The 14,394-nt window shown below is 36.1% G+C and overlaps 1 protein-coding gene across 1 annotated transcript in view; it reads left to right on the top strand.

Annotated features, from left to right (window-relative positions):
* Positions 1–352: 352 nt before the first annotated feature.
* The window catches only part of LOC131857666 (uncharacterized), a 71,268-nt gene continuing 57,226 nt past the window's right edge, over positions 353–14,394 (top strand). The window contains exons 1-3 of the mRNA XM_059210366.1: positions 353–403; positions 529–619; positions 5,495–6,093. Coding sequence (XP_059066349.1) covers positions 353–403; positions 529–619; positions 5,495–6,093 — 741 coding nt within the window. The remainder of the gene's footprint in view (positions 404–528; positions 620–5,494; positions 6,094–14,394) is intronic.

Below are 14,394 nucleotides of genomic sequence, written 5' to 3'. Positions count from 1 at the left end.
TCTAGGTCAGAAAATGGAGTAAGCTGGATCCAAGATGCTTAGCCTGACAATATCCTTGAGCAAGGGCTCTCGGAGATATCTTTGGCCTCTCCGGCCCAGGTCAAGTTGACTTCCCTAGAGGAAAAGGAACCAATATGGGGAAATGAAGAAGATATTAAAAAAGGCTCTGGGAAAGAGTGGGACAAAGCAGGAGGAGGAAGAAGTAATGGAGGATAAAAGAAAGAACAAGAACAAAAAAAATAATAATAGCAATAACAATAACACAACCACCAGAAATACTAGAAGTAGACTAGGGGATGTGGGGGCTCAACATACATCACCTGGAAGATATTCAAATGTAAAGAAGAGGACCATGGAAACTAGCAAGAACTTAGCAGATGGTACTCAAAAAACCATCTTTGAGGTAGGTATTTCTAAAAAATCATGAAGATTATCTCTTGGAATATTCGAGGATTGAATAATCCTTACAAATAAGATTTAATAAAAAGTATGAGTAGAGACAAAAATATGGATATTTTTTTGATTCAGGAAACCAAAATGCCTAAGGATAAGGTTGAATGTTTGAAAACATTTAGCAATGGTGGAGTTAGTGGTGGTAGTTCAGAAGGGGCATCTGGGGGTATTGCTACTTTATGGAATAAAAATAATGTTAAAGGAGAAGTGTTGATTCAAGATAACAACTTGTCTTGCATAAGATTTAAGCATCTGAAAGAGGGAGCTTCATGGGTTTTAACTAATGTGTATTCCCTAATACCAAAACTGGTAGAAGTGATTTCTAGAAAAGATTATCCTTTCGTAGAAGTATGTTTGTTGAAGATAGCTGGATTATTATGGGGGACTTCAATACCCCTCTGAGAGAAAATGAGATGAAGGGAGGGAGCCAATCCAATCTGGATGGAAGATTGGATTTGATGGAGTTCATCATTAATCATGCTCTCCATGATCTGGATTTGCAGTGGATTAAATATACCTGGACCAATAGAAGGAATGGTGAATACTTAATTCAGGTCAGGCTCGATAGAGCTTTAATTTCTCTTGATTGGTTTAATTCTCATTTTTGTTATTTATCTTCTCATATCAAGGTCGAGTCGGATCATTATCCTATATCCTTTATGACTGATACCAAGAAGGGAAGAAGATATTTCCCTTATAGATTTGAGAGAAAGTGGACAAAACACCCGGACCTTGAAAGCAAAATCAAGGAATGGTGGCAGGTTGGAATTGAAGGAAATGCTATGTATAAGGTGGTAAAAAAGTTGAAGTTTGTGAAAGATAATGTTAAAAGATGGAATAAGGAGTCCTTTGGGAACATTTTTGTTTCCAAAGCTACCATTCTCTTAGATCTGAAAGATATCCAGGATGAGATTTAGAATAATGGCTACATCAAGGTCTCTAGGGAGGTTGAAGATGAGATTCTCATGAAATATCATGACATTATAGCTAAAGAAGAAACATTCTAGAAACAGAGGTTGAGAAATATCTGCTTGAAGGAAGGGGATAGAAACACCAAATACTTTCATATCTCCACTTTGAAACACAAGGCCATCAACAGGATATCTCAGCTTAAATTCAATGATAGAACTATTGAAGATGAAGAGTCTATGAGGAAGATAGCCTTGGATTTCTGCTCTAATCTCTTGACCAAGGATCAGAACCTGGACCTTCAGGCTCAAAAGGACCTTATGGACTGTATCCCTTCTATCTTGGATGCTGATCAAAATTCCTATCTTACTGCTATACCTTGTAATGATGAGATTATGAAAACTGTCAACTCTTTTGAAGGTAATAAGACCCCGGGCCCAGATGGTTTCCCTATGTTCTTTTTTCAAATGTATTGGCATATTGTTGGAAGGGATGTATCAAGTGCTGTGAAAGAATTCTTTTGTGTGAGGAGAATCTTGAAAGAACTAAATGGTACTTTTATTGCTCTTATTCCCAAAAAGATGGGTGTCGATACTATGGATCTTTCTAGACCTATCAATCTATGCAATTATTTGTACAAGATCATCTCAAAGGTTTTGACCTCTAGAATCTTGACTTTTCTCCCCTCTATTATATCTCCTAAGCAAAGTGGCTTTGTCTCTACGAGACAAATTTTGGATTCCATAATCACGGTCCATGAAAACATTCACTCTCTGTCTAGTACTAAAACAAAAGGTTTCCTTTTGAAGCTAGATTTATCTAAAGCCTACAATAGAGTTGATTGGGGCTTTATGATGAATGTTATCTCTACTTTTGGATTCTTCTCTAGAAGTATCTGTCTTATTTTGCAACTGATTTCCTCTACTTATTTTTCTGTTTTGATCAATTGGTCTCCTTCCCCTTTTTTCAAATCCTCAAGGGGTCTCAGACAGGGGGATCCTCTATCCCCTATTCTTTTCATTATCATGGCGGAATGCTTGGGAAGATTTATAGGTAAACTTGTTGAGAAGGGAGAGTTTAGTGGGTTGAAACCTTCATCGACGGACCAAGTCTTCTCCCATTAGCAATTTGTGGATGACTCTATTATTATGGGGAACTCTTTAGTGAAATATCTTGGGAGCTTAAAGAAAGCTTTGGACATATATGGGATAGAAACTGGTCAATTGATAAATTGGTCTAAAAGTTTTGTCTATTTCATAAACACTCCGTAAAGAAGATAGATAAAGATTAGTAACATTTTCTGATGCCATTTGGGAATCTTCCTGCTTCCTATTTGGAGCTCCCTTTATGTCAAGTTTCTCTTGATACTTTCTGGGGGGCTCTTATGGATAAATTTCATAGGAAGTTAGCTGGATGGAAAGGCTCTTTGCTCAGCCAAGCGAGAAAGGTCCAAATTTTGAAATCTACTCTTCATAGTATTCATCTCTATGCTATCAGTATTTTTAGAATCCCTACTAAGTTTGCGGAGGCTATTGAAAAAATTCAAAGAAATTTTCTGTGGACAGGGGTTGAGGAAAAGAAGATAATGAATTTGATTGTGTGGGACAAGATTTGCAAACCTATAAGAAAGGGAGGCCTGGGCCTTAGGAGAATCAGAGATATGAATTAGTTTCTCATGGCTAAGCAAATATGGAGAGGTTATAATACTGAGGGAGAATAGAAAATGATATGGGACAATAAGTATAAGAGATAGCTCCCTACCCTTCAAAGTTTCCTCAATGCTGAAGATATTCCGATTGGTTCTAACATCTGGAAAAATGTTACTAGAACTAGAGATCTAATTGCTAAAGGTGTGAAATGGAAGGTGGGGAAGGGCAATTTCATTAAATTCTGGGAAGACACTTGGCTGTTTGACTTCCTGTTAAGTGACAGTCTTGATTGGGGCAAGTTTCAAGATCAGTGTAAGGAAACATATGGTACTATGGTGGCTGACTACTGGAATGTTGGACAGTGGAAGGATTTATCCTCTATTGATCCTTCCCTTGAAAATCTGAACAAAATTATGAATTATATGGTGGTGGTGGATGATGATGACTAGCTAATCTGGAAACTTACTATAGATGGTAAATTTTCTATTGCCTCTCTCTATAATCAGCAGTTCTCTAATCAGGAGAGCTCTTGCTAGGCTAAGGCTTGGGTGAGAGGCCTTATTCCCAAAATTAATATTTTTTTCTGGACTGTCCTTCAAAATAAAATTTTGACTATTGATTATCTCAAAACTAGAGGATTATGTATGCCTAGTATTTTTCATCTTTGTATGCAGAATGAGGAAACCATTAATCACTTGTTTATCCATTGTCCCTTCTCTACTGATATCTGGGCTAGATGTCTGGATAACTTCAATATCAGTTGGGTTTTTCCAAAATCAGTCCAAGATGTTTTTAATTCGTAGCATCACCCTTCGAGGAATAAGTCTTTTATTTTGTTATGGAGATTGGTGGTACCTCATATTTGCTATGGAATATGGAAAGAGAGAAATGAAAGAGTGTTCAGAGATAAGGCTTCAAAAGCTCAAATTATTTTTGAAAAAATCAAAAGATATATGGTGGAGAATATCTACATCACTAGTGGTATAGCCAACCCCAAAGATCAAGATGAACATATCATTTTCAAGAATTGGAGATTAAAGGGAAGTGACATCTTTTAGCCTAACCCTAGAGAAGATGTGAAATGGGAAAGCCCTCCTCATAGATGGCTGAAAATTAACTTCGATGGTGCTTCCAAGGGTAACCCTAGCAATACGGGGTGTGGTGTGGTTTTAAGGGATGAATGGGTAATATGCAAAACCATCAAATGTATTCCTATTGGTAGTCAAACTAATCATGTTGTTGAGGCCATTGCCGCTTATCATGGGTTGTTCCTGCTAAGGAAGCCGATTGTACCAGAGTATGGTTTGAAGGTGATTATTTGAACATTATAAACTGTTTGAATAATGTTTTCCCACCCTCTTGGTCTATACACAATGCCATCAAATCCATGAAGGAAATTAGTGAAACCTTTGATATGTGTGTTTTTACACATGTTTATAGGGAAGCCAACATGTGTGCTGATTGGGCTACCAACCTAGTTTGTCATTCTGATAAAATCATTACGCTTTATGGTGAGAGTAATCTTGCGTGTGAGGCAAAATCTATGTTTGAACTGGATCGTATCCAGATGAAGCAATGTGGCATCACCAATCATAATTCTTAATGCCTTTTCCTCTTTTTTCGATGATTGATCACCACGATGGTGTTGATTATTTATTTAATAGTCATTTCAAATTTACTGGGCACAGATTCTGGGTTGTTTTTCAGAACAAGAATAGATATTAGAGAGAAAATAACAGAGCTGAGATTAGGAAAACTAGTGAATTCGAGGGAAATATGGGAGGTAATAAAAAGAGGTTTGAACTTACTTCTTGCTCAGACTAGAAGAAAAACAAAGATGTCTAGGAGATTCTTCAAGAGGGAGGCTTAAGTGTTTTCATGGAGAGGCTCTACGACAAAGACCCTATAGTTACCAAGCATTTCATAAAAAAATTGGAAGAATGGCAAGGTTATGGTTGGTACCCAGATGATGATGGTGGATGAAGACATCATTGCTAAAGCTACAGGGATGTTTAAAGATGGTATCAAGTTTAATAGAGATTGAAGTGTTTCTGATAAGGCGACAGATAGATTTCCTATCATGGATGGTGAAAAAAGGAAATTGGTGAAGGTGGATAACTCCTACCACTCCCCTAAGCGTATTTGTAGGCCATGGAGGTTTATGTTGTTTGCTACCATCAACTACATTACTTTGGATGGAAGATTCACAAGGGCATACGAGCACCATTTTGTGTTGCTCAATCACTTCCGCCATGGTAAAAAGCTAAGTATGCCTTATTATTTAGCTTGTTCTATGAATCATACCATTAAAGAAATGTAGAAAGACCCTCAAGGTGACCATGCTCTCCATCAGGTTCTTATGGTTTTAGTTTACAAGTTATTGAAAGGGAAATCCATTGAGAAACCCATTAGAGGTAAAAATACCAGGGATGATGACACGGAAAGTGAGTATAGTGGTTTCAACCTCGAATTGGGAATTGAAGGTGGTTCTAAGGATCTTAGCAAAAAGGAGAAGACTAAGGGGAAAAGAAAGAGGATTGTTGTCGATTTTGACCTCTCAGACTTTGAAGATGAGTCTTTTGATGAGAAATTCATTAAAAGAAAGAAAGGAAACGGAGTGGGAAAACAAACCCAAAGGAACAAGAATACCCGTAAGAGTACTAACAAGGTTAAAAGGCAGATACTGATTTCTTCCGATGAGGATGCCGAGGTGGATACAAATGACAATATGAAGGGTAAGGAGGAGGATGAGATTCCGGATGAGGATCATGGCGAGGATATGAGTACTCAAGGTGTGCATAATGAGGGTCAAGAGAATAAAATGGGAAATCCAAGCGATTGTCACGAGGATAATGATGGCATCAAGGGATTTTGTGAAACTATCAGTAAAATGGAAAAAGATATTAGCAATTTGAAGACTGACCTTAATGTTATTAAAAATGCTACGATAGGCGAAAAGCCTCTTTCTGAAAATGTTAAAGAATTAGTGGTTGTAATTAACAATGCTGAAGATATTGAGGCCATGGTCGGTAAAATTATTGAAATAGAAAAGAAGGTGAAGGAGCTGGAAGGGAATAGAGAGGCAAATGGGCTAGAAACTACCAGGAACAACCTAGCCAATAGAGTCAACAAGATGGAATTAATTGTGAAGAGGATTGTTGAGCAAAATTTCTAGATTCTTAAGGCCTCTGTGGATGATATGAATATCTTGATTAACTGATTTGATCACATTAAAGATAAGGAGGGCGACAAGGACCAGATGGAGAAAAAGGGTCATGAGAAGAGAACTAGGGCCAACACCAGGAAACAGGGTGACATCAAGGGATGAGAGCTGGATGAATTGAAGAACTCTGTGGACAACATTAAGAAAATGGTGGTTCATGTAGAAGATATTATGAAAAAAATTTAGCTGTCTCTATCTCTGTCTTTGTCCTTGTGTTGTCCTTTTTCTATCCTTTGGTTGTCTTAGTGTGGTTTGCTGTGTTTTGTGTTCTCTTTTTGTTTGGTTGGGAACTATTTTTTGTTTGGGTGATCAAGCACAGTTTATTCCTCTTTAATGCTTTATCTTTCTCCTGATATGTATTAAGGTTTCAGGTTCCTTTCAAAAACCTATTTTTACTTAATCAAAACAGTGTACTGAATGAAAGAAATCCTTGACCACATTTCATTAAAAAGACAATAAATTGCACAACGGAGAGAAATAAATTAGAATTATATTTCTTTTCAATTCATTATGTGTTTTTCTATCACAAATATCATATACATATAATTATTTCAAACACCTGCAAGAAAACATACACCTAAGACTCTTATCTATTTTTGTTCGAAAATCCTTACACTTGCTCACTTTCTATTAATACTTGTTATAGGAACCACCTGATTCTGAAAGATTTTAAATATACTAAGTACAGAGATCAAAATTGGAACCATGTCTCCTAGCCTTGAATTCCCTTTTATAAAAAATAAGGGAGAAAACAAGCTATAGGCCAAAAGGACATCTATCATTTAGAAAATGATTGGTTACCTACAAACTTGTTACAAAAGATTCCATTTAAGAAATGTCATTACTAGGATCAAAATATTTGTAACCGATTTCATCATAGCACTTTAAGCTTTTCCTTTTCCTTTTACTACTACCGATGAAGATTGGAGGGGGGTGGGCACTTCTTTAGTTTCTCACGTCCCAAAAAGTAACCACTGCATAGAGCCAAAACCTGTCTGCTAGGCTTCCATACCATATAGTTAGTTAACTAGCAAGTTGATGTCCTCATTCATTCCTTCAAGTACATATTTCCCACTCAGCATATTCTTCTTCTGATGGCCATTTGAAAAGCATAACCTCGTCAGCCTTGTTCCTATCACTAGTGCATTTGGGGCTGATTTCCGATGGCCTATCGTCAGAATTTTGACTATTTTTCGTTGGACTGCCAACAAATGAAGTTGTTGAAAAATCGTCGTCGGTAATTTTGACGGTGTTGTCTAATGTCAGAATTCTAACGACATCCTGAACTCTTCTAATGAAGACCATGATTTCTCATTCGACCAAAGAATGTTGTCGGGCGTAAAGCATCCTCATTAGATGGACGTTGGAATTCTGGCGCCTACCAGGAACTTGCAGCAACAATGATTATGATGAGCATCCGACAATAAAGTGTCGTCAAACATATAGCATCCTCGTCAAATGTTTCTTCAATTGACGTCAAAATTCTGATGCCTACCAGGAACTATGCACCGACGAGGATGATGTTTGTCTAACGGTTTGGTCGTCAGTGCAAAGTTGGGACGATGTCAGAATTTTGATGGTGACTTATTTTTAAAAAATAAAATAATTTGCAAGCTAATTATAATGGTGCTTTTTGGTTCCCTTTTAGCTTGTCCTACTAGATGGACCCAAGTAGTTCAATTTCAAGTATACTGGGATAAATTTCAATGCCAGTTGGAATCCCACATGAATCCACATTGATGTTTTATCGATAAGACTTCCTATGCACTACTTCATACAATACAAAATTGACTTGATTCTCAAATCTCTTATTCCAAATATATCTTTAACACATCATTTTAGGAGAACAAAATCAACACAAAGTCCAAAAATTAGTAAATTCAATAAGTATCAAGTCAAGTTCATCCTTGTGGTAGTTTGATTATGCTTGCACCCAAGAAAGACAACATATGGTGACTCTACATTGACTCTTATGTCTCAACAAGATCTCAATGAATAATATGTATCTCTTTCTACCAATCAACAATCACTTGGGTCATCTCTAGGCACACTAAACCAAATCAACATATCATCAAGTTTTGATCCAATAAAAAAAATTGGAAAACTATATTCAAAATGTGAGAACTCTATGAATGGATGGCTTTGCATTTTGATAGTTTCTAATGCTCTTGTGACACTCGTTCTTGATAAACAATGTTATCATTGTCTACATGGATGAAATCCTAATCTTTAACAAGATTTCAAAAGAATACATGCTACATGTTGCACAAGTACTAAATACATCACATCAACACAAGTTGCAAGCTAACCTTGATAAATGCATTTTGGTACCACACAAAATTAACACCTTGGTTACATAATCAACCACACTTGCACTCATGTTGATCTAGAGAAAATCAAGGTGATTAAATACTCGCCTATCCCATACAATATTGGAAGAACATATGTTACACATTGCACATGTACCACATATGATATGCCAACATAAGTTGCAAACCAACCTCAACAAATGAAATTTTGGCACCATGCAAATTTAGTTACATTGTCAACCACTCTCCCATTCAAGTTGATCTTGAAAAAATCAAGGTGACATGATACTAGCATACCCATGCAAACTCAAATAATTGCACAACCTTCTCAAACTTGAGAACTTATATAAAAGGTTAGTCCTTTGATTTTCCCATGTTCCTTGATCACTCAACAAGGTTATATGCAGCAAGGCAACATTGCTATGGAATCCACAAAAAACATGACTTTAATGGACTCAAACAACACCTCTACTTTGTGCTAGCATTTACTCTAGTGAATATTGCAAAATAATTTGATATTTAGATTGATGCATTTAGTTATGTACTAGGCATCATGCTAATTTAGCACAGCCAACCTATTGCCCATCACTCAAACTCTATTAATGATACCTTGTAGCACTATTCAACTTATGAAAAGGAGCCTTGCACCCTCATACAAGTCATCAAACAATGGTGCCACTATACTCTTAACAAAGAGACTACCATTCAATTGATCATCACCCACTTCAATTACTAGACACAAAGTAAATTGGAAAATGTGTGGCATGTGAAGTGGATGATCTATCTACAAAAATTATCTTTGGACATTAATCATTTGAAGGGGCATGACAAGACTACAAATTAATGTAGTCATTAATGGTATTCATAATGCCAAGGGTGGTAGGTTGAGAGGGGTAATAAAAAATGATAGGAATGCGGTTTGAAGGTAGGGGTTGGCAAAAGGGATCGATGATGGCATGTACAACTATAAAGTACCAATGAAGAGATGAGTGAAAAAGAAAGTAATGTTGTAACCCTTTGGCAGAATGAGAGAGAAGAACAATATCATCAACAAGTAGATTAGCAATGACCCCTCATGTAAAATTGTAACTATCATCCATATGAGTATGTAGTCAAAGAAGCTCCACCAACTTGTCAATGTAGATGTTAGAGAGGGTTGAAGATAGGACACCCTTGTTTGACCATAATTGATCTCCTCATCAAGTTGAAGATATTGTAAGCATGAAGTTGCCCAGTAAATTTCATAAAGCCTACAAGCAATGCTAATGAGATAAGCCAAAATGCCGACATCATGTTTTTGTTGGAAAAGCAAGTGTCTCCTAATTGAGTCAAAGTCCTTCGAAAAGTCTATAAACAACAAAAGACTAGGGAAGAGCAGTAGTGAGCCTTCTCAACAATAGCCTAGAGTATAAATATGTGGTCAATGGTTTGATAATCTCCCTTGAATCTATCTTTCTGACAAGCTCGAACATTACCTTTCTCTAGGTACTCGTAATAAAAATTGCATGTCTAAAATTGTGGCAAAAAGTTTCACAAATGTATGACCAATCATTATAGTCCTATAGTTTCTAGGATTGGAGAGATTCCTAGAGCCATGAATAGAATTAATTATGTTGAGACCAAGATTAGAGAAACCTTGAACAAACAACTCTGTTGAAAATCTTTGTCGAAGGGGAGGCCAAGGAATCCAGATCATATTTGATAAATTCAGCTTGGAGGCCTTAACAATCAACAACTCTATTGGTACCTCACTTTAGAATGACTGTCTAAACATTAATTGTGGAGGAAATGGTAGAAGTTGGTAGTGAAGTAGGGACCAGGATAATAGGTCAGTTAGGCACATCGTAAAGAGAGAAAGCATAGGGAATCCACTCATTATGGTTTATCTTAAAAGTTATATTGGCAGGTCTTATTAGGAGAATAGTTTGAGAAAAGTTTGGGCGAATGCTAAAGAACAACTACATTCAATAATTATTTTTGAGCTACAAAATTTGTAAAGGAATCTTTCAAATAATCTTCCAAAGTGTGAAATTTTTAGGAAATTTTAATTTTTGTGGAAGAGCCTTATTTTCTATGGTCTAGGAACGAAAATTCCATTAGAAAAATATTTTGAACTCAACTTCCACACCTAGAAAGTAAAAAACAAAATACAATTGATGAACATGAATTTGTGGGGAATAGCCAATGGTGTTAATGTTAACTACTCTTCCAATTAGAAAGGGAAGCTCCTGCACAATAAAAAATTAGCCTGCTATGAACAATATGTACTTGCAATTTACAATGTCATTCTATGGATCGCATGTCAAGCTATATAAACTTAAAAAAAATTTAAAATGAGTCTTTTTGGGTTTGCCTAGGTAAAAGGTTGAGATGCTCTTTCAACACGAGACAAATAATTCTATGCTTTTTTTATTGAAAATAAATCCTAAGATTAAACACTCCTAACAATGCAAGCACACACGAATTGGATACGTTCAAGCAAATACACACAATGTTATATGTTAAAATAGAATAGTTGCATTCAATGCTACATTTATCAACCTAAGACCTACTACAATACAAAGATTTTGTTGATTGTAAATTTTAACTCATAAAGCACAATAACACATCAATAATAAATTAGATATTTTAAATATTAACCTAAAACCTACTACAATACAAAGCTTTTAGTGATTGTTAAGTTTTAAGTTATAAAACACAATAGAACATCAATAGTAAATTAGAAGTGAAATGCCATACTAAATAACTATTGAATAAACACTGAATTTCAGAATAACAATCATGAGTATTCAATGAATAGTGACTTTCGCAATTTAAATATTAGGTGCAAAATATTTAAATTGTTTACAAAGAAATGCATGAAAATAAATGAAGGAAATCATCTACTAATTTTACTAATAGTAGGGTATCAACAGGAATGATTTGGTAAAAGATAACCAAGACATTTTGAGGTCACTTAAAGTCATTCAACAAAAGTTGTACACAGATCAACACCATACTAAGAGATCATTAAATGTGGGAGATATGGTTTTTCAACTCCTATAGCCTTATAAGAAAACTACTATAAAGTAAAGTGGATTTGAAAAGCTCAAAGCTTGTTTTATGGACCATATAAAATTTTAAAAAGGGTTCATGAAATGGCTTATGAGTTAAAGTTTACCACAAGTAGTCACCTTCACAATTTTTTCCATGTGTCTTGCCCCAGAAAGGTACCTAGCTAAAATATTGCATCCTTAATTGATCTACTACCCTTCGATGATGAGGATAAACTTATATTGGTTCCAAATACCATCATTGACATATGAGAGAAGAAATTGAGGGACAAGATCCATGGATTTTGAGAAGAGAGAACTTGTAATGTCCCCTTGTAATGTCCCTTTTTATTTACTCCATTGATTTTGAGAAGAGCGAACTTGGCATGTCTCATGATGTTTCTCTTAGTTATAAGTAGTACTTGCAAGAAAAGGCTGCACACTAGGAACATTACAAAGAACAAAGAATACTTGTAAATGAAATTAGTTAGAACTCTCTACAATGGATGGGCCCTACCTCTATGGGTTAGAAAAGGGCTTACTAAGTTAGTCTCTAATCTAGATAAGGCAGTTATTATATACATTATAAAATCAACCAACCAACCAAAGTACAAAGGAAGTCTTACTGTTACACCGTTGTCCTTTTGTTCTAGTCATGTAGGCTTGGGACAATAATGAACATGGCCTTCCTCCCCTCTCCTTAGTGCCTCCAAAAGACTTCTAGGACTTTATAGGGTCGACATACTAACCTTCCCAAAACTTCAACAACTGAACTTCCCATCACACCCTATTTGGCAAACAATAAATTATTGTCTCACTAGTTTTGCTAAGACAGTCACAGTCACTGTTAACTTGGGACAGCCAAAGGTTTTCTTAGTTATTGGTTCTTCTACTTGGTGACCCTTTCCCTTGTCAATGGAGCCCTCACACATTCCTCTTTCCCTTCACTAGACTCCCTAAGAACCATTGATGCATTCACACCACTTCAAACTCCATGAAATCGCTATGTTTCAAATTGTGCCTCAGAAATCAGTCCCTTGCATTCAACTAGCACATGCCAAAATTACTCATGAGCCCCTGAAAACACCAAAATATGAAAAGGAATGATATTTTACAAGTTCCCACCAATTTTGGTGGTTTTCTTATGGCTACAAATGATGCATTACATTATTTATGGTCATCGTTAACCCTAGGAAGGGTTTTGACAGTGCTTTACAGAAATTGGAATATCTTTTTCAAAACAAAATCAAATTGGATGAAACCAAATCCAAAATAGAGGGGATGTCTTTGAGTACCCTTTGGTTGATGTGTGCCTACTTGGCATTAGGAGTTGTGTTCAAAAGCCATTAGGAGTCCTAATTGGAGAAGGGCTTGAGGGAGTAAGGTTGTGTGAGTTGGTGTGATTCAAGGGTTGGAAGACCTCAAGATAGATTTGGGCAAGGTGAGAATTCCCTATGTGATGTATGTCAATGGTTGTATGGGACTAGGGAGTTGGAGTGAGTCTTTGGGGTGTTGAAGTAACTTGAGGGACTAGTAGGCTAGTGAAGGCTTGGGGTTTGTTCCCTATTGAATAGGTGAGTTGGGAGAAAGATCTCCCTAATTGATTGAGATTGGTGGATTCTCTATATCACAATGCTCCAATGTTGACCTTACCTAATTCTTTGTTTCTCATTTAACCTTACACAAATGCTACTCAGGATGTCATGGGAGCCATCTTGTTATAAGATGGTAAAATAGTATCCTACTATTCAAAGGTTTTCTTTTCAACAGGGACTATCTAGCTTATGATAGAACTTTATGCATTAGTCTAGGTGATGAGAAAGCATATAAAAAATAGTATGAGAAAGACTCAAATTATGGGGAATACAAATAGCAAGAAAATACATGATCATCAAGGGAAAATCTAAGATTGGTTGACAAATATAAGATAGCAACCATGCAGATCATACAACAGTGATAAGGAAAATGCCTAAATAATAGTCCATATGAATCACCGAGTAATAGAAACATATAGTCATAATAATCCCCACACAAAGCAACCATGGAGTCAAAGAACATTGTCCAATGTACAGTTATAGAAGGATAAGAACTTTATATCCGTCTATTCTATTGATACATTATCACTATTATCATGTGTAAGGTCCAGCCTCGACTTGACTTGTTTTGACTAGAGTTGACTTTTAATTCATGCGTGATAGACACTATTGGGTATAGGCTATTTCAGATGATTTATAGGATGTTGATACTATCATTAATGATCGCGTGATTTATTAGACACTATATGCTTATTATGTGATTGACTATCGAAAGATTATATTGATCATGTGTTTTGATGAGCATAATTGTTGATGGATTTTACATGCCTTACTATAATCGTGAATTATACTAATCATGCACTTGATGATGTTTTTATGTACTGACCATATTTAATGATTATCTATAATGAGTTGATCTTATGGTGTGTTTGATTGTTGTATGACTGTCTTCGGGATAGAGACAATTCCACATCACTCATTGTGAGCGGGATGTGTTGTTGTGACTCTCTAACCCTTGTCTATATATATATATATATATGTTGTATCATTCTTTGTAGATGCAGGATTTGCAGGTACTAGACATTGACTCCACCTGGCTCCACAGGTTTGAGCATGTTTTTAAATCTCAATGGTATGTGGTTCAGAGTTGGCACAATTTCCCCTCACATACTCTAGATCTAAGTTGTTCACTGTGAGTCGTTAGTGTCTTGGCGCAAGTCGTCATGATAGTTAGTAAGCCGGGTTTCTTTTGTGTTGTGAGTATGTTAGTATTGGCTGATTATT

The sequence above is a fragment of the Cryptomeria japonica genome, chromosome 8 (assembly GCF_030272615.1).
Source record: "Cryptomeria japonica chromosome 8, Sugi_1.0, whole genome shotgun sequence".
Taxonomy (NCBI): Eukaryota; Viridiplantae; Streptophyta; class Pinopsida; order Cupressales; family Cupressaceae; genus Cryptomeria; species Cryptomeria japonica.
Note: the sequence above shows the minus strand (reverse complement) of the source record. Positions and strands in the feature narration are given on the sequence as shown.